At 41.9% G+C, this 21,240-nt stretch overlaps 1 protein-coding gene across 1 annotated transcript in view; it reads right to left on the bottom strand.

Moving 5' to 3' along the window:
• The window catches only part of SH3BGRL2 (SH3 domain binding glutamate rich protein like 2), a 45,472-nt gene extending 36,189 nt beyond the window's left edge, over positions 1–9,283 (bottom strand). Inside the window, exon 1 of the mRNA XM_069804550.1 lies at positions 8,717–9,283. Coding sequence (XP_069660651.1) covers positions 8,717–9,283 — 567 coding nt within the window. The remainder of the gene's footprint in view (positions 1–8,716) is intronic.
• Positions 9,284–21,240: the final 11,957 nt, after the last annotated feature.

Genomic DNA, 21,240 nt, shown 5'->3' with positions numbered 1-21,240 from the left:
CCCTAAGGTCTAGCCATTCAAATAAAGGAGCAGTCATTTTTGACAGGACCCTGACAGATGCTGACATATCTTGAGCAACCAGTGTGAGGCACCAGGACATTATCTTTATTTCTCTTCTGGGGATGCAAAAATCAATGGTTTATTTTTACCGAGTGATAATTAGCATCTATCAGTGATTCCAAGAGTAAGAAACATACACACATACACAGATACAAATATAAATAACATATAAACACTATATACGTACATATGTACAGATATGTACATAAATATATGTATCAATATATATGTATGTATGCAAAATTACACATCTACATACATATATTCACATATGCAAAGGTCACTCCTAGGTATTAACTTCTGCAAGTTTATTCCTTGCAGTAAAATGAGAAACATCTTGCAGTTTTCCAGTTCATCTTACTAGGAATGATGGGGGTTAGTTATCCAAAGGTAAAAGAGCAAAACCAACAACAAATCCTGGAACTCTTAACTGTCAAGACAAGCTCCATCCTACCCAAGGAAGATGGGCAGCAACCAAAGGGCATGCTGTTACCGATGATTAACATAAGTGACTGAACAACCTGCATCTCCTAAGAGCTTTTCTTCATAAATCAGCTAGCAAGACAGTTACTCCCCTTCCTCCATCCCAAATTCAATTACTTTATAGTGAAGTACAATATTAAATTTAGACTAAATAAGCTTGTTTACTTGTTGTAAAATCCATTTGTTTTTCTCGTCCCCCACTAATGAGATAGAAATAACTTGTTTTAAGAAGGTTCCTCATCACTATAGCTCTTTTCACACCAAAAGAAGGATATCCACATGCTTTAGACTCAGCCCCTTCAGAGTGGTGATAAATAACTCTTACAGTAAAGTAGCACACCTGAATGGAGGGACTGCCACAGCCTTGAACAGAAGAAACAAAGGTTTCATCCCCAAATACTTCACAGATGGAGGCCTAAAGTGCAAGAAAGACAAGAAAGCAGGTTTTGTATCCATGCTCTCTTGCTAGGAGACAAACTATGTTAAACGAGTTGCTGGCACAATGTTTGTATCTCAGTCACCCTTTCTTCCCAGTCAAAGCATCTGAAGTTCACCAACAACTTTGAGTCATTCCTTGAAAGATCGGGTCACACTTTGCACACCTACATGAGTCCCACTAAAATGAATCTGATGTTTGTTTTTAGCAATGAGAGTCAACAGTGACTTAGGTTTCTGAATTGACTCCACCTGCCCATCCAACAGGTGCTGACTAAACAACATACCAACCCCAGGATAGAAGATTAAGGAAACAACCTCATGGCTACTGAGGAACTCAGAAGCTCTTCTGAGCTATTGCAGCTAACTGCAGACTGTTTCCATTGACAGTCACAGGTAAGAAACACTACCACCACCTCTACGTTTCCCCTCACCCCACCAAGAAGGAAATCCACCAACTTAAGGGACTTGCAAAATGTTAACTATCTTCTGCAAAACCTATCAAAACATTAAGCTGGTAAAAAACACTGAGATACTGGAACATGATCACGGTTTTGGATACAGTAGATTTCAGCTACGAATAGATTCCAAAGGCTACAGCTTTTCTGGTTCATCACTCTTCTTACCAAGCTTTCACACGGCAAGCATAACAAAGATTGCAGTATTTCCTTCTGGATAGCCTCCCTTATGAGGCCAGCACTTGAGGCTGCAGGTGAGGAAACTGTTGGCCTTAGTGTACTTGCTAGTAAAATGATACACTCTGGGTTACCAGCTTAGTGACAGTTCTTTATCTCCAAGCTGCACTCAGATTGCTGAAGACAAACGTGATCCTGATTTTATTGTATAAAGAACTTCTTTAAACGATGACTATTTTTGCACAAATCCTAATTTATTCTACAGTTTCCTCTTTGGATAAACAGAAGTATAAACTGTCTGAAATAATTAAATTGGAAGATGGATTGTACGGAAGAGTACCAGAGAGAATCTAACAGAGGTCAGCTGAAACATATTGCATTATAGATTTAATTTTTGCTTGGATTTTAATTAAAATCAAAAGCATTCATATAGCAAGTGAAATGGACTTATTCAGCAGTATACTTTACCAATGACAAGACTATTAGAACCAGAATATTCAATATATCAGTTAAAATATAGGAATTTTTTTTAAGCTCTTACAAGTACTAAGAAAGGTAATTTACTCTGAATAAATATTTTCCCATTATATTGGCAAGCTTTGCTGGGCTTTGGTACTATCAGGTAATAGTACACTTTCACATTTACCGGTATGTCTTCCCTGTTTCTTGAATTTTATCTATAGGTCCTTAAATTTTAAAAATGGGGAAGTATTCAGGAATAGAAGAGAGACATAACTTTGCAAGAGCTAGTTATTTGTTTCTAGCCTCACTGCCCACCAGAGTGGTGGAGTTTCAGGAAATTCAGCTCTCTTGCCTAGAATGCGGCCTGTTAAGTCATGTAACTGGTACTTACTTGCTAAGGTTTGCCCAAGGACAGAGGCTTAGGAGTCCAATACAACCCTTCTACCAACAATCCAGTTCTTTCATTTTAGGTAGAAGATTATATCCTGAGGTTCATTTCTCCTTACTGCTAATGAGGACATGTTATGTTTGCAGACAGCACTCAAGCAAATCCAAGCTGGAGCCAGCAGCATTGTACCATTTAAATGCATGAATAAAAAAATCTGGAACAATACACATTTATTAAAGTCCTGAACTTTTCACACACATGAGACCATTTAGGGTTAATGTTTGTGGTATGTTTAATAGTAAGCATGGAAGCCACCTGGCTTGGATGAAAGCCCAATCAAAACACACACTCCAGTCTTCAGAAACCCAGTCAGAACAATACCTCCTTTGAAGTTTTATTACTGCTACAATTGTAATCACATGGTCCTACTGCTCATGACACTATGTAGTCTAAAGTGTGTTCTTCAAGCTAGCATTATTTCTGACATAATCTATCTGCCAAGAAGCAATGTAAATATTTGAAAAGCACTAGAGCACACAAGAATGGTGCAACAGTTAGGTACTGAATACCATACACAGATGGTCTAAATTCCACCTGTATCCTTGTGACCAAAGTTCTCACCCAGCTCCCTCCTGAACACATTCCTTAAGCTATCTGAACCGCTGTTCAGAGGCTCTTAGTTCTCTCCATCATGAGGCAGGAGGATGTATCTAGAATTCTAGACTTCTCTGGAATATAGACTTGACAGCTAGATCCACAGAGGGTCCTTAGGGAGAAAAATAGCTGAAGCCTTCAGCACTGACCTCCCTGCCTCGCAGAATTCACAGCCGCGAGCGAGGCTCTCAGGCTCCCTCTGCCACGTGAACCCTGCAAAACAGGACTGACAGAAGCCAGCAAAGATGACTATGAGCCACCTGACCTGGCAATAAGAAACTTGAGGAAGGATGAGGGAATTAATTCTGTCAGTCAAAGGGACTAGATCCAGTAAGTCCCCAGATCTCTCCTATGGGCACTATATAATTGCTAAGGTCCAAGACGAGTCCTGTGACTGAGCAAGGATGGAACTTTACCCCCAGTATTGCTACTGTTGCTACAGCACCACTCTAGGTGAACAACCAAAAGCACCACCATCTTGACCCAGTGAAGTGACACAGTACGAAGTTCCTGTGAGATTCATAAATCAGGCTTTGAGGATCCAATCCAACAGGTGTATCCTCAGCATGCTGACAGATGTTAAGACAATACTGTGGTTATGCATTTAAAATACTGCTATTTCCCAGGGAAATATTGCAGGATCACTTCTAATTGTAAAGATTATTGTCTCACTTCTGAAAAGCTAACTTACCTGCTGCTATGATCTGATTTTACAAACTTCAAATATTAAAAAATCATGATAATGTTTATAATTTGCAAAGCTTAATATTTTATATCATAGGTAGTTGAATTTCTGTAAATCACATACAACAAGTTGTAAATCCTTCCAAATGACCACCATAACTAAGAGAGTTTTCACAAAAAGCACTTGTATCACTCAACCAAATCACCTTCAGTTTTGACTGTAGTGCCTTTGGGGTGCAGAGAGGCAAAAAAATCTGTTAGATAGTGGATATTCTAGAAGTGACAGATTAGTTAATTTATTCCATGCCTCTCAACAAGAAGCACATTCTTCCTGAGAAGTGCTATGAGAAATGTTGAGTTACAATGACTTGGTACAAACAAGGGTGGAGTTGAAATTCATCATTATCACTAGGAGACGAGGTTAGCCTTAAGAATGTTAGCGTTGTATTTGCCTTCATTACATTATTCAACAACATGTGAACCAAACAAACATGCCTGCAATTATTCTGACATTCTGATGTTTTATACTGTGATTTAACGTCATTCCAGGAAACAAAAATTCCAACTCATTTGACCTCCATAATATGCTTAAACAAAAGCAGAGCTTTGGTCTCATAAAACCAATATTTGCTATAGAAACAATTTAACTATAACTGCACCTATCTTATCAAGCTTCCTAGTAAAAAAAATCCATAATTCTCTTCAGTGGCAAGAGTCAAAGTCCAAGTTTTGGTAATTTTAAAAAGTCTATTCATTTCAGGTTCATGCTGTTCTCCCCAAACCCTCCTATGCCCCTAAACATGTCTCATGGAGAATGTGGCTGAGCAGCACTTGCCCTTGTACACTAAATGGAATTCATTTCAGTTATGTGTTTTTCACATCTCATGAACACACAAAAATTTCAATGGGAACGTGTTTTGCATCTCTCACTCGTCAGAGAAGATTCTACCTGCTGTTCCATTATTTCAGTAACTCCCCTAGAATATCTGTTCAGCTTAACAGATGAAGCTCCAAAGCAATAAACTATTACAACAGAGGAGAAAGTACAAGCGAGACAGTTGTTTGAAGTGTCTCCATTATTTGAATGCTAATGACATTCCCTTACCCGATCTTCAGTCCTCTGCCTGCAAGAGGACTGAAGTCTCCTCTGGTGGCATTTCTAGATAACTGTAGGAATTCCAGACAGAGAGTTACTTAGCTCTTACTACCAGCTTCCTGTCAAAGGTAGAGCTGCTTTAAAACACTGAAAACCATTTAACTGTGTCAATACATAGTACAGTAGCACGAGTGTAAATTTTTATTGATAGACTGGAAAATGTGGAACAGATTAAATTACAGTCACGTTGGAATGATTTGGTGAAAAACGAGGGCATAAACTATTTCCCGACAACAGTGAAGCACTGCTGAGGGAGAAAAGTAAATGCTAATTTTGAAGTAGCCTTTCTCCTAAGCACAAAAGAACACTGATTGTCCTTATCAGGGAGGAGTAGCAAAGCCTGTGCCTCCCCAGTCCTACAAAGAAGCGCTTCGAATTCGAGACACAGCTTACCAACAAGTAGAAATCCAGGTCAGAAAAAGTAGGAGATGGTAAGGCTTGTAGAAACATGCCTGCCTGCCTACTCAGAGGCTTCCCATTGTGATTCAATTGGATCTGCCTAAAGCATGCTTAAAACAACACAAGGTTATTTAGAAATGTACACATACACACAACGCCTCTCTCTTCCCTTCCCACAGAAGGTCTCGGGAATTTGTCTACAGCATCCCTACAGCAAAAATCCACAGTCCAGCTTCCAAAAACACTGAAGACGACAACAAGCAACAAGTAGGTTTGGGGAATCTGTAAGCTCTTTTAAGGTCATGAGGCATTTATATTCACAAGTTTTATTTAAAAAAACAACAAAAAATAATTACTACCATTAACCTCTCAGGGGTCTAAGAACCTTCACATGTGAGGAAGATGCTGCAGGTAGAAGTCCGTGACCAAATGGAGGGAAGGTTCACGTTGGTGGTGGTGGTGGTTTCTTCTCATCCACTCCAATTATTTCCTTTTCTCATTCTCCAGAATGACCCCCAAAACATTTTATGCGCTGAACTCTTAGAATTATGTATGATTATCACATATTTTTATCTTCTTTAGCACAAAATAAATTACACCAAGTACCAGGATCAATAAACATTTCAAAAGTTTCCAGGGAAAGTTATACTTATGCAAACTGAAGTCTCCACTGACTACACAACCAGTATATTTCTCAGGAATGTTTCAGCCAAATGCCTATCATTTGACCTGAGTTTTCTAAAGATTTCAAAAGGAGTCATATACAAAGAGTTTAGCTCATTATATTTGGTAGGTAATATCATCTTTCACCAGTTAACATCAGGAAATTGCTACCTATTATTTTTATTTAAACAAATCACTGTCTTCACCCCTCCCTCTCTGCAAACTCAAACCAGTTTTATTCCAGGCACAAAGAGGAAAGAGAAGTGTCCCTGCTTTAACAGCACACTGCTAGTGAGGTAACAAACGAAACCAAACGCTTACTCTGGAGACTAGATGGACTTTTCATTTTAAAATAAAGAGTAATTTAACAAAGTATCTCTAGTGAGATTAGGAAAGTGAATCATGTCACTATGACAATGCTTTTAGTTTATCAGCAAATATTACATATAGACATTTTCGGTCAATTACAGCAGGTCAGATACTAACCTCAGCTACATGGACTCTCACAAGCAGCTAGCCTACAATTTGATTCAAGCTGACCTACAGGTGGAAATTAAACCATGGATTCCAACACTGTTTTTAGCAGGACACAGAGTAGGATCTATTAGGGATACTCATTGCTCTAGGCAGGGAAATCATCATCCTGTCTCATGAATTGCACAGGATCCCAAAAAGTAGCCGATGTAGTTTTGCTGAAGGCTGGAGGAGACATCAAGGAATTACATGACTCAAACACTTTTTGCTTCCTTTCCCTAATGTTTAGTTCGAGGAGGGTGAAAATAAGTTTAAAACTTCCCTGTTTAGAGATGTGCAATACAGTAACGCCCTTTTCTCCAGATGTGAATTCCCATATAACCAGCTGATAATAATTTTTTCTATGTCATTTTCCTCAATCACTTAGCCATGATCTATGGACACCCCCTGCAAAGCCCACAGAAAAACAGTGTCAGCGATGCAACACTGAGTACAGCAGGAACCTAGCCCATAATGAAGGTTCCTAAATGCTGTGACAACACAGATGAAGAAAAACTGACAGAAAAGAGATGCAATAGCTCTGGTCCTGTGTAACAGTACCTTCAATCACTAAATTATCTATTCTTCCCTGGCTAGCCTATACTCGGACGTACTGCTGCCTAGATGAAGAAAGTTGACTATCACCAGTATGCAAACTGTTATCTGCATTTTATGTCATCTTCTTGCTGTCCAACCCAGAAAAAAAGTCAGCAAATGAACTGATGTGCAAATTAAATTACTTGTCAACCTCAGATTTGGTTTGCTGGGTTAATAGTGAAGGGGGGGTTATATTGCTGCTGCTGACGGGATATGTACCTTGCAGACAGAGACAGGGGAAGGAGAGGACAGAATGAAAAACTCCAATCAGTAACCTATTTGCAGACTGGTCAGAACAGGAGATTTGGGTGAGCTAATTATGTGGCCCTTTCCCCCCTCTTCAACAAAAACAAAATATAAAACTATGCATTATTGTTCAAGCTATGAAGCATGAAACAAACTAAACCTAGCAATACCGAGCTACCACAGCATGAACCAACTGGCCATGTGGGGAAGGAGATGTTTCTATTACGGATGCTCGATGACCATGGATTATAGAGTTCTGAAGACACTCTGTGTTTACTCAGTTGGCTACTGAAATGGATAATTAGTTTTTATTAGCTGTAATGCAGCCACTAAGCATTTTGTACACTTCATGCCAAAATGTATCAGAACACATACCTGTCACCATGCCACTGAACTGAAAACAAGTGTCACGCAGGAAAAGGCTGAAGGAAGTGAACACACAATAAACCTTCAGATGGGAAAATACAGTGCTACATCCTTCTGCAACGCAAAAATGCCACTGCCTTCACTGCTGAAGCATAAAGAATAGCAATTATATCTAAATCCTTCTGATGTTTCTCATTTAAGAACAAATTCAGTAGAATGCTTTCGCTCAGATTGCCTTAACGGAAATCAGAGCTGTCGCTATATATGAAAATACGGAAATTCATAGGTCCATGCATAATGAATTCAACAAGAGAAAGCTCTAAGAGCTTCAAGTAAGCAGAAGACGCAGTGATGCCTTTCAAAACCGAGTTTGAAAACAGTTGTACCTTTCCCAGAGTGTTTCCTAATGCAGAGAGGTGCTAGCGGCCTCAAGTTTGTCTCTAGGCTCTCCTTTTACTTCTTTTTTTAAACCCGCGGTAGTTGGCAGGCACCAAGGCACCGCACCTGACCGGGTTCAGCGTACCTCACGGCGGTCTCCCCCTCCCAAGCAGGCAAGTTTAGCCCACTTTAATGCCCTTTAAACACACCCAACACTCGTCCCCTGCGAAGAGGTTTCGGGGGTCTTCATTTGCCAAAGGCAGTGTGCGAACAAGTTAAGCTTTGGCGGCCTTTCGCGGCGGGGGGGGGGGGGGAGTTGTCATTTTTTTCCCCCACTGCACACGCAGCCCCGGCAAATTCAGACCCGCCTTTCACAGCAGCCTACTGACCCTCAGGTCCGCGCCGGCCTGCTCCCCCTCGGAGCTGCGGGCAGCTCGGCAACCGCGGGGACGGCGACCGGCGGCTGACGACCACCGGGCAGCTTCGCCCGGCGCTGCCGTCCCCGGACCCGGGGGGGCGGCTGAGCCCTGGCCGCGGCGGCCCCCCCCCCCCTCGCCCCGCTCCTCTCCCTTCTCCCCGCCGCTCGCCCTCACTCACCGCCACCGAGCCCGAGGAGGAGGCGACGAAGACGCGGATCACCATCTTCACCTCATGAGCCGCGGGAGCGGACGGGACGGGGCAGCGAGGGCTGCGGGGACGCCGCTCCCCCGCACGGGACGGGGACGAGGTCGAGGAGGAGGAGGAGGAGGAGGACGAGGACGAGGACGAGACCGCCCCGCTCCAGCCCGCCGCCGCCGCCCCCCCCGAGGGCGACCGCCACCCGCAGCAACCCCCTTCCCCGCGGCAGCAGCCCCTCTCGGGCGAGCCGGGTCCGGCTCCTCGCTGACAGGAGGCAGGCGATAACGGCGAGAGGCGGGAAAGGTGGGGGCGGCGCGCAGGGGCCGACGGGCGCTGTAGTTCTCCCCGGGCGAGGGGCACAGCTCGCCGTCGGTCGTGCTTCACCAGCAAAACCGAGCTAAGCCGGCAGCCCGCTGCTTCAGGCAGCCTTGCCCACAACGCCCGCGGCTGCCAAGTGCCACCGATCGCGTTTGAGAGGCCGAGAAGGGGTTTGTGCCACCCCCCGGGGTGCGCTGCCCTCAGGTCAAGGTGGCCCCGGTGCACCATGAGCAGTGGACGCACTTAAATTCATCCCCTCCGCCATCGGGGCTGCTCCTCCCTGACGCCTCAGCCTTGCCTGGCTGCTCCTGGCACTCCTGCCCTGCGCGGAGCCTCCATCTCCACTCTGCCCGGCCGGAGTCCGGCCCTGCTGGCTGCCATTTACAGCGGCGAAGGGCTGGAAAATGGCGCTGGACAGACCACACAGGCGCATTCCTGCCAGGGCAGGCAAAAGGGACAACGCAAGGGCGGTGGGCCGTTGGGAGAGAGGGCCTTCCCACCCCATACATCTCAAAGGAGTTAAACAGCACTGTCCGTTTTCACTCCCTGGTGGAGATGCACAGTTCTCAAGATTGTCAGCTGTGGAACAGATGTTATTAATCAACAGGATAAGCAGATAACCCCAAATAAACCCTTCATCAGTCAGCTCATCTGCAAGTGACCGAGGGGAATCCCTACGGCCCTCATCAGCTTTTGGGTCTGTGAGGACGCGGCCTGTCTTTATTTAAAGACTCAGAACCGCGTTACTACAGTCGTCACCCTCATCCTCTTACTTCCCCGCCCGCAGCCCGGCGGTACTCATTCCCCCTGACTAAACTCTCCCTTCCCGACATTTCACCCCGATGGCGGAGTGCGCGGTGCCAGCCTCCCTCCCACCGTTGCATCGCCACCGCCCTCGGTGAACTTCGACCGTCCAGACCAAGCGCAGACCTCGACTCGCTGCCAAACGCGCCCTTAATGCTTTCTTTACATCTTAATATTGACCATTCGTTTTGAGATCCTGCAGGTCTTGTGGAGGGTACCTAGCAGGAGCCATAAAAAATAATCAGGACACTCAGTGCTCATTCCGAGTTTGATTTATATCTTGTGGAAGTCCTTCGGAGGCTTTCCTCTGACTTCACTCTCCTCTGGAGCGGAGCTCAATATCAGCAATATAAAGTCCAATCCTGTAATGGGAATTCAGATACCAATCTTGCAAAGAGTTATAACTATGCATTACTTTGCTTTCATGAGAGTGCTTGTTGAAAAAAGTAAACTTCGTCAGAGTAAACTTAGGTACAAAGGTTAAGATTTTCTGGCTCAGTGCTCCTGTCTTCATCTCAGCGCAAGTCTTAGTATGGGAACCACAGACCAGTAACCAACAAGTGTTTACTGGTTGCTACTGAACGACCAGCAAAACGAGCAAAGGAGGCAAACTTTTTTAATGTTGCTTTGTAAGGTAACTCTGGGCAACTTGTTAAAATTCTGTGATAGGTGAGTAATCATAGGAATCTGCTGGAAAATCCCCATTACCTTACTCAGTGAATTTCCTTCACGCTGCAGGATTATTTCTGACAACATATTTTCCTGTGTTTCTCTAAGTTTTCTTTAAAAGATGGAGGTGTTTACTTCCCACTTACTTCCCTATTTAATCCCTACAAAAAATATTGGTTTTAATATTCTAGTTTGGCCATACTGTTATTATATGAAACAAATAAAATCAGAGCAACTCACTGGAGCTGGTTGTATTCGATTCTCTAACAGCATTAGCATATAGCATTAAATTATAATATTAATAACTCCTGCCTTCTGGTGTATTTCTTAAATACAGCAAGACAGAAAAAAAGATAGCAAAGTCTGATTCTGAAGGGTGCTGACCATCTTTACCTCTCACTAAACAGAAGAAGAGGATGCTCCTACCTCTCAGGGAGAGCCTTAACACATAACCAGTAACCTAGAGAAACCATGTGGCAATGGCACTAACTGGAAAAAGCACGAGATGTAAACAAGAAAACTAAGAAATTCTAATGGGACTGTAAAAACTGTAACTAAGGTATTTTTAAGGTTGTTCCTCTCCTTGTAAGAGTCCTCTACTTTGTCAGCTCCAAAAGCCACAAATCTAGTCTCCTTTCCTATCTGGAAAACAAACAACTTTCATTTCAGTTCACTTGAAAGTGTTACTGAGTTGCATAAATTCTCAAAAGCTATGGGAAAAAAGAGGTGGCATGAAAGGTAAAAGCAAGTAAACCCAGCACCCATTAGAAGAATCCAAACCCACCATTCCATTTCAAATGCCCCAAACTGATCCCCAGCCAGCCAAGCCAATGTACATTTTTCTTTTCATTGTTTTTAGAGTCTCCCTTTTGTTTCTGTAGCCCTTGGGTCAGTAGGTTCCAACAGCATGAACTTCAGAATAGAGCCTGAGCAGCCAAACTCATGGCTGGAGTTGATAGAACCAAATTGAGCTAAAGCACCAGAGCTCATGGAGAATTTCCATCCATCACACTTGACACAGCTTCAAGCCAATGCTTCAGCATCCTTATGCCCACATATTTAGAGACACCATCAAATCAGGGCAGGGGGCTTCCTGCCTGCATTCAACTACTTGACCATGAATGCAGTAACTTAATTAACGTGTCCTTTCGAACACCCTTTGAAACAGATTTTGAACAATCTCCAGCTGTATTTCAATTAATTTTCTTGTAATCTTCAATTTTTATAAGTAATTTTATAATATTTTGGGCTAAAAATCTTGCACCTATAACTTCTCAGTATCAGCTCTGATGTAGCATGGGCATTGAGAATCCAGACAGCTTTTTCATTTCTCTTTTTTGCTAGTGTTTCCATACACACAAAGAAGCTAGTTCTGTCACGGAAGTAATCCAGAAAGTTAGGAAAAAGAGGTATTAGACTCAGAAGTTGAAGATTTCAAAGCTTGTAGAGCGGCCTCCTACTTTACATGGCTCCTAAGCAGAGAACTATTACTCTGTGGAGGGTAAAACCTATCAGACATCGCCACGTGACATTTTGCACTTTCAGGTGGTGTACAGGTTAAGACTGGCTGTCACCCTGCATCCTGCAGCCGCTGCTGGTAAATGTCCTGAGGCCATACCTTTAACTCCATTTCTATTGTACTGTTCTAGAGGCTTGAAGACCAAATGGCATAAACATTTAGTTAAGTAGAAGAAATGTAATAAATTAAAAACATCATTAAAATGATTTACGAGCAGTTTTCCATGTTTACAGGAGGTACAGAAACACTGCATTCTGAGATTGGAGTTGAAAATGTAGATTTATGGGGGGCAGAGGGTAGTTTCTAAAGATTTCATGGTGAGAATGATTCATTGTTATGCCAGATCTTCACGGAAGATTAAACAGAACTTTACTGCTGCTAAGGTAACAAAGAACACACAAAACCAAGGCTTGCAAGTATGTGAAAACAGAAGTATAAAAGTACAACCTTGGACAAAGAAGATTCTAATTATGATAAAAGATTACTTGTATAGCAAGATGCAACAGGCATAGGAGAAAAATCCTGGAGAAGTGGAGTATTATGTTCAGGACTAAAAAAGTGGTTAAGATAGCTTCATCTGTCACCTGAAAGGAGCAGTCTGTCTGAGGCATTTTGGAAGTTTTCTGGTCTGTGAGTTGTTGCTACCCATCAGTTATTTCTCTGGGTGCCGTGAAACGTTGCTAAGAAGTAGTAAATTCACACAGAGTCTCCAACAATCCACATAGTTGAAATTTCTAAAGGGGTCTTTAGGACTTTTAAAAAATTCTAGGTATCAAAACATGTTGAAAATTACTGGTTTAGAGTGTCATTAAAAGCTCTGATGTTCCTGAGCAATCTTCCTTGGTAGAAATGTGACCGTCATGCTAGGGAGCAGCAAAAGAAGAAGATAAATAGTAGAGAAAATAGAATGCTCCAGCTTCAATAGAGCTACAGACTATCATCAGCTGATCTCCCACTGCGGACCCCAAGAGAAAGTAGATAACTTAAAGGCTCTAAAACATACAAAATGGCCAAAGTAATGTGATGCAAGTACAGGGTTATTCCACTTGTTGAGTAATGGCACTCGGTGTGGTGGCTGACAGCCTGTAAATATCTTGGCTAGACACAGCTTGAAAGCGCATGAGATAATGCTGTTTGGAGCCTGATTCTCCACATACATCCTAGAAGCCACTGTATTTTTAAGGTATCAATTTAACCACAGAAGGAACCTCCAGGGTACACTCTCTCAGTTGTGCATGAATGCCTGCAGTTGTGGGTTAGTTGTGCATACTATTATGACTCCTCTACATGCACAACAGGTCAAGCTGCTCCTAGTCAAGATCACCCTATCCTTTGCAAAAATATCTTTGGAGGTTTTGTAAATCACACCAAAGTCTCCCAATAACAAACTCAGTTTCAGGCAGGACTCTATTCTTTCCAGAACCTTGACTGTGGCAAGAGGTTTACATTCAGAGCATTTCCCCGCTTTCCCCACAGTTAGATCTTAGAGATAACATCCCAAAATAAAGTTTTTTCTCTTTTAATTTGAATTACTCTGAAGCTAGTACAAAGCACAGGTGTTAAAGCAGACTCTTGGGAAAAGACAGAGCTAGAACAATTTTGAAAAATATTTTGATTTTTGCATTCACAAATTTGTGGCATGTTAAGGAAAGCAGAAAGGTACAGCTGCTCTTGATTTCAGAATGATTTCTGTACCATCTCTTTATAACCGACAGCAAAAAAAAAAAAACAAACCAAACCACAGAGAGCTGAGTAAATCTTCCTTCATGCCATTTAATCAAAATATACCTACATAATTCCAAAGCTGTATAAGAGTCCATTCTTCTCAGCTGCTGCCCTTTAGTTGAAGTCACAATCTGCTGCCCTTTAGTTGAAGCATGACTAGTTGTTAGTATCTGTGGCTGCTTTGACTCCCTCCATGAATTCCTAGTACTAAGGACCTTTGAAAAGAAAAACATTTTCCTGTGAAATTCATCATCTGATATAGCCTAGTCATCTGACTTCCAATAACTGAACCTGGAGGTAAAAACATCTTTCATGCTCTGTATTAAATCATTCATCATTCCTTAAACTTAGAGCTACATTGTGTAAGAAGTGCCAGAGTTCATTTTCTACTCGTGTCTTTAAAGATCCCACTGTTGCTGAAGCCGGTGGCTCTGACTGATGAGCAGGACTCCAGGCAGGTTTCAGTCGGTGCCCAGCCTTCTACCCCATCCACTCTTTCAGCCCAAGACATTGCAAACAAATCAGGCTCAACAACATCAAGCCCAGTAGGCTTGCATTTCTTGGTGAAACCAAACTTCTGAGCAGCTTTCTCCTTTGTTTTGTGCAATTTAGGGAAAGGATTCATCCTTATTTCTGCTAATCTGAACAACCTTTAGTACTCTACATTACTGCAGATGGATGAGGGTTGAAAGCCCCCACAAATCTCATTTCCCCATCTGCAGTTCCAACAAAACCTAAATTAGCGAGCACTTGAGATGTGAAGTGCACTCAGGGAGCAGTCATAGAGCATTACCTTCCTGCCAGCCCTTTTCTGGGGGGACCTTCTGCCAAGCCCTTAGAAAAAGAATCTACCACCACGTTCCTTTTGGCTATTTTCCAGCTGGTTTTCCATGTCTGTCCAGTTCCACTCTGATAAGGCACTTTAGAAGATTCATTTCTTGCAGGATGCAGGAGAAGTGGGTCAGCAACAATATTTATGTATACAAGGACAAAGAGCAAATAATCTTGTGGAGAATAAGAAGCAGCTGAGTACATGAATACTGGCAACTTTCCTAAAGTGTATGCACCAAATAAACTAAGAATAGTTATTATTTTTATAGTACTTAGGAGTTTGTTAGATGTTTTGCAGAACAGAAAGGGGGAAAAAAAATCTCAGACTTGGAAAGCTGACATAAATTCGAGGATAACGCTTACGTGTGCACTGCATTTCAAGCACGGGTTCAAGCCCACAAATGGAGGATGCATTCTCATTGCAGGGACGCAGGACTGTACTCGGGCACAGGTCTGAGGTGACCTTTAGGAACCAGCAGGGAAGGGTCCTTGTCCCACACTGATCCTCAGCTCAGAGCCAAGGGTGTCCCCTGCAGTCTGGGTGGCCAGGACTGTTGTGCTGGTCCCTGCCCTGTCCTGGGTGTATCCCGTCTTTCTGGAGATGATGCTGCTGACCGGCAGAGCCCTTCCCTGCAGACGGGATGCGTAAACGGTGTGAATTTAGCTCCGTAAAAGCAGCACAGATGGCTGCAGCCAACCTATGGCATCCTTCTAGTCCAGGGGAGTGCTGCCCTGACAGCATCGCAGGCTTCGTGGGCAGGGGCCGAGGAGAATGAAGGGGTGGGGAAAGCGTGCCGGTCCTGTTTCCCAAACTGGAGAGGGGACTAGCAAATGAGAGCCAGAGCTGGTGGAGGGAGAAGGCAGAAAAGGAAAAAGTGGCAGCAGTGATCAGGGATGCGCTGCAGACAGGTTGCATTGACCTACATGGGAACTGACCGCAATTTCATGAGCTGGTTTGAACAGGGAGGACCCTCTCCTGCCTGGACAGAAGTGGAGGAGATGTGGATTCGGAGCAGGAGCACACTGGACAGAAACCAGCTGCCTGGCCTGGCACCATCAGGTCAGCGTACATACAACCTGTGCAACTGATACACTGAGCAAAGGAGCATGTAGGAGGCAATGTAAGCCAGGCTAAACTGAAGCTAAATAAATGACAAACCATACAATGTCTCAAGCGATGGATAGACAAATCATTGCCATTACATGCATTGTCTTACAAGTCTCAACCCGGGCTCTTTTGTGCTAAGCATGAACCTGCCTGTCAAAGCAGATGATACACTTTTTGTATTCTTTGGTAAACTAACCCTGCAAAGTTTGCTAACATTTATTTATTCCTTTCAGATTTGCAGCATAAAGTTTGTTGCATTTTGCATTTCCATGTCCTACTTTTTGCACCGTGTATTCCCAGATCAGATCTTCAGTGCAGCTGTTACTCAAAGCTATCTGAGATTTATTTTCTACTGCCATAAAGGTACTGGGGAGGTAGCGGTTGGGAAGTAGTATTTTCCAGAGAGGACTAATTAACCTATAACTGTTGTTCAGTTCTAAAATGTGAAGTGGTGAAAATGCTAAGTGGCATTTTTAGCACTTCCCAAAAGTTAGCTACAAAACTCAGTACTGTTACCCGTGGTCACATTTGACCTTACCAGCTCTTCTTTGCAGAACAAATTACATTCTTTGTGTCCATGTTTTTCCATTGGGAGGACTGCCGGTTGACACAATAAGTATGTATTACTTTTGCCAGTGAAGGCACAGCTTAGGACAGCTTCCAGACTATTCAGAGCATGACTTGGACGGTAAGAACAAAAAACTAATTCAACCCGGTTTTTTTAATTAATTGGAAAAGGATGGTGAAAGGCACACAACCGGTCTTCATCGGAAATCTGTAAAACAAACATGGCAAGCCAAATGAGAAGTTATGAGAGGTTAGCAAAATTAATCTTGCTGCAAGGAATATTATTTGCTCGTTTTATCAAAATCATCTTCTCAAGAAACATACTTTCTGTTTCACCAAGCAACAGACATATCATGCAGCCAGCAGGGTCAAGTCCGCTGTTGTACTAATGGCATGGCAAGGGTAAGCATGTCAAAGCTGCTATTGATTTTTTCTAAATGCAGCTGGACTGAACTAGAATTACTTTCAGAATAGGAGATATAAAATAACTAATGAAGGTATGGCCAAGCGACTATTTTGATAAACCTAACAGCAACCTTTTGCTCTCAGATGCTTTTGGGGATGAATTTGAATGCAGAATATGACCCTGGTCTCTGTAAAAATGCCGAAGATTGGACTAAATTTTAAAAGAAAAAATTATTAAGCAGGTTGTTTGGCAAGTAGAAATACACCTCAAGTCTTAAGGTTTACAAGAGCAATGCATGCAAACTAGCCTATTTTAGACTGCATACCTGTCTCGATCATAAGCTATTTTAGCCATGAATTGGTCAGCATAGGCTGCTCTTAGATAACTCCTGAAAAAGAAGCTACAATTTTTAAAAAACTATTTTTTTAATGAATTATTTCCTTACTTGTATAAAGAAAGTTGTCTTTTGACCAAAAATGGACAAATATGATACCACAGCTGTATCAGACCGTGAGTGGGTAAGTATCTGTGATGACCAGTCTACTTTCTACACTTAAAAAACCAGTTCTATTTAAAATAAAAGGAGATAACTTTGACTCAATATTAACTTCAATGTTGATGACTGCAGTCTAGGAAAGTCTGAGAAATATTAAACTCAGCAAATGGATACTTTGGTATCATAACTGGATGCAGCATTTCTTAATGGAATCTAGATAATAGGACATAACAACAGACCCTTTCTCAGAGTTTTTGGACTACAGAATAGGCTGCACTGGAGGCCAGTGTGAGGGGTTCCTCCTGAGATCACTCACATCATCAGTGGGTCAAAGACTAGCAAGGGTCCAGCAAAGACCTCATGGAAGGCTTCACAGAAAGGAAAAATATTGTTTCATATGCCCACAGAGCCAGTTCAGTTTCTTCATTTCGATTCACTTGCCTGCCTCTCCATCTAGTCACTAAAGCCCAAGGCTGCCGTCCTTACTCCCATTGAGTAGACCTTACTCAGACAAGTAGCATTCAGAGAAATAAATGGGACTATCTGTGCGAATGAATGATACTCAGCAAAACGGGTTGCGGGCTCAGGCTGTGAGATAGCAACTGTGAATCAACATGAACCCAAACAGCAGACTTCTTTTTAGGATACGACTGGTGAGGGCCTTACAAACCTTCCATAGCATGACCCAGTGGTGAGACACTGGCCTACAAGCCAAGAAACCTGGCTTGGTTCTGAGTGTTGCAGCCGACCTAGTGTGTAGCAGGTGTATCTTCTTTAAAGCAATTTCTGAGAGACAGTCTCCCTTTCAATATTTCTTTTAGGATCTTTCCATTTTGTCACTCACTGGGATGCAGCCATTAAGCATGGCAAGCAGTAGATAATTGTTAGTCATGGTTTCCATAGCTATGGACATCTCCATCTTGCTCAGATTCAGCTTCACCTGTGGTATCTTTATGCTATCTCCATGTTGCTGTCACTTCCAAGCCTGGGTTGTCTCACCTGTTTATCTGAAACCTGCATCTAGATGTTGAACCAATGAGACTGATTTTTTATGGGACTTGGATATAATGAAGATCACGGCTGAAGATGTAGTTTCTTGCAGAGGCTGGAATTCATGTATTAAGAATAAACCCCTTAGGGATTCAGAGAAAATTTCTTGTGAGGCTGATCAAAAACAGTGACATGAACTTCCCCAGGAACTAAGGGCTATTTATACTGCTTTGTACAAGTTACACTAACAAATAAATAAAACCAAGTGAACTGGGTTATAATATTTCTCCTGTGTTTGGAGCTTGCTGAATTCCAACAGAGATAGGAACCGTTGTCAGTGAAGCAAATCTTTTTTGTCTGTCACATGGAAATTCATGTTTTGCTCTAATATGGGAAATGAAAGACTGTTCCCAAATGGGTTTAGTGCCACAGAGCTGGTTCTCGCACAGAAGCAGCTCTCTTATCTACAAAACATTAGTATGGACTTATTAAATTGGAATGGCATCTGCCTACATAATACATTTTATGACATTTACATTCTTCAGGAATTTAGGAGACTAGAGGAGAAAACAAAAAAAACCTGCATGCAGGCTTAATCTCAGCTCCCCACTCTCTGGTTCCTTCTCTGACCTTGGAGTTTTTTGTAGTATTGATTTGTAGCATTTCCTAAAATATTAGTTCTTTTCTAAAGGTTTTGCTGTCCTGATTTTTTGGAAACTATTTTGTTATTTGTTTATTTTAATGAAAAAAAAAAGGTTGTTTTAGTTATAATGAATGATTCATAGCTCCTGCGGATCATCCAGGGACGCCATTCATAGTTAATGATTAAAATGCAGTAATAAAACATGAAGTGTTTGAAAGTCAACAGTGATGCCTCTGAAGGTAGATCTCTGACAGAAATTGCTGACAGCATCAGAAACTCTCCCTCTATAAATATATATTCAAACATACTAATTTCTCTATTTATTTTTTCCCTTTTGTCTTCTCTCCCTTGCAGGTGTCTTCTATATGTGCAGTTTCAGGTCAATGTTCTAGCAAGATGACAGTTTGTTTATAATTTAATTTAACATTTTTCTTTCTTAATTTACATTTTTACTCATTTTTAGCCTGCAGTGATTATTTGCATGGAAAGAAATTCTCTTCAAAGTCTATATTTAGCCTGATATATCGGATTAGAAATGTAAGCCAATCATGCAATGAGGTTAATTTTAAATCCTGTGGAAATTGTACCACTCTATTCAGTTTTCTCAGCACTGGCACCCATCTTGTTTGAGGTCATATGACCTTTAACTCCAATGTCGAATGTAATTTCCCACCAAAAGGAGTACAAGCAATCCCCTTAAAATAGGCATTTTAGAATTTATAAGGAAAAGAAGCCTAAGCAGATATTTTTTTAAAGCTGATGATCTGAAGGCTGTGATTTTGTTTAAAACCATGCAAAGAATGAATAGAAAAGTCAAGGGAAAAAAGCACAAACTTGTGCTTATTCTCCTTTTCCTACCACAAGCAGTATTCACCAATTCTTACTTCAGGTCACCCACCAATATTTGTAGACCTCTGTTTTAGCCAGCCCTGTATTTATTATATTTAGCCAATGTTAATATCAGTTAATACTATTTTTAAGTTCTACAGTTGCTTTAACTGCTTCCTTCCACCTCAGTTTGTCCCCATTCCCCCCCCCCGCCAAAGCCAAACATTTTGGATTTTTTTTTTTTTTTTTAATAATATCGCTGTTTTCTTGGCAGTGACTGTCTAGGGATGACTATCACATTCATCACCGCCATCAAATCTATTTATATCTATCGGTTAAAATTCAGCTTGTGATCACTGAGCTGCAGATGGAGCTCCCCGAAGAGCAAACGGAGTCCACGCATCCGTGCCAGGAACAGTTGGAGCCACAGTGGAGAGGGGGCTGAGAGGATCTGACGTTACAGAGTCTTTATCCCTTCGACCTCAGAGGGGTGTCAAAAAGAGACAAAGACTACTACCCCACCTGTGTATTAGTGTCGGGGCTTTCAGCAAACTCAAGAGAAACCTGATTATTCAGGGGTTTTTGCAAGGTGACATGAATTTTACAAGTAATTAAAGAGACAATATAAGGAGTAGATGTGATTGTCAATCTTCCAATGAACTATTAACGAAATACTAAAAAGATGTAAAGTATGGAAAATGCAGGGTAGGAGTTCTTTTTAAAATGTGTTTTTCCAGCAGAACTCATTAAACCAGAGATCAAGGCAGTTCCATTCTAACCTATAAACTTCTGGATCATCTGCTATAGGGATATTTTTATTTTCTAGGGCATGGGCTCGCTTCAATGTTTCATTTCTTAAGTGCATGAACAGAAGCTGAAGAAAGGGTTTTAGAAAAGAAGGAAGGACCAGACAATCGGAAAGTATATTCTCCTTCAAGGCCATGAGCCATGCAGGAGGATCCCCATCCCTGTGCAGGGCTGCAGTGATTCCAAAAGGGCTCCAGATGGACATCAGGGTGTCTCCTCGTGGAGCGCTGCAGAATTAGGCTAAACCAAACATATTTAATATGATCTCGGACAGCTAAGCTGCTTATCACTGTGTGTCAGATAATACATTATACAGCTGAGTGGCTAATAGATTAAACAGGGAAAGCCTGATGGCAGGGCATTTTCAGTTGCTTTGGATTATATTCCCCCACCACCACCCAGAAATGACACTGTGAACTTGGAAGGCACAGGAAAGATTCCCAGCTTCCTGCTTTTCCAGAAAACCTGCTTAAAAATACATATAAAGTAAATACTGTCTTCTGTATGTGAAAAAATGAGCCATCCTAAAATTTTTATAGATGATACATTTTTATTTCTAAGATTTCATAAATGTTGATATGACTGGATCTTAGCCAGGAATAAGGAATTAATAATTAGATATACATATTATTACAGAAAATGAGTCAAACATTAAGAACTCTTTAGTTGGACTCTGAAATGTCAGTTTTCAGTTTCAAAAAGGGTGTTCAGTCTACAAAGGGCAAATGAAATACCATTGCTAATGAAAAGATATTTGCATATAGTCGTAACGGTGTGCGCAAGCCTTTGGTG

The sequence above is a fragment of the Haliaeetus albicilla genome, chromosome 17 (genome assembly GCF_947461875.1).
Source record: "Haliaeetus albicilla chromosome 17, bHalAlb1.1, whole genome shotgun sequence".
Taxonomy (NCBI): domain Eukaryota; kingdom Metazoa; phylum Chordata; class Aves; order Accipitriformes; family Accipitridae; genus Haliaeetus; species Haliaeetus albicilla.
Note: the sequence above shows the minus strand (reverse complement) of the source record. Positions and strands in the feature narration are given on the sequence as shown.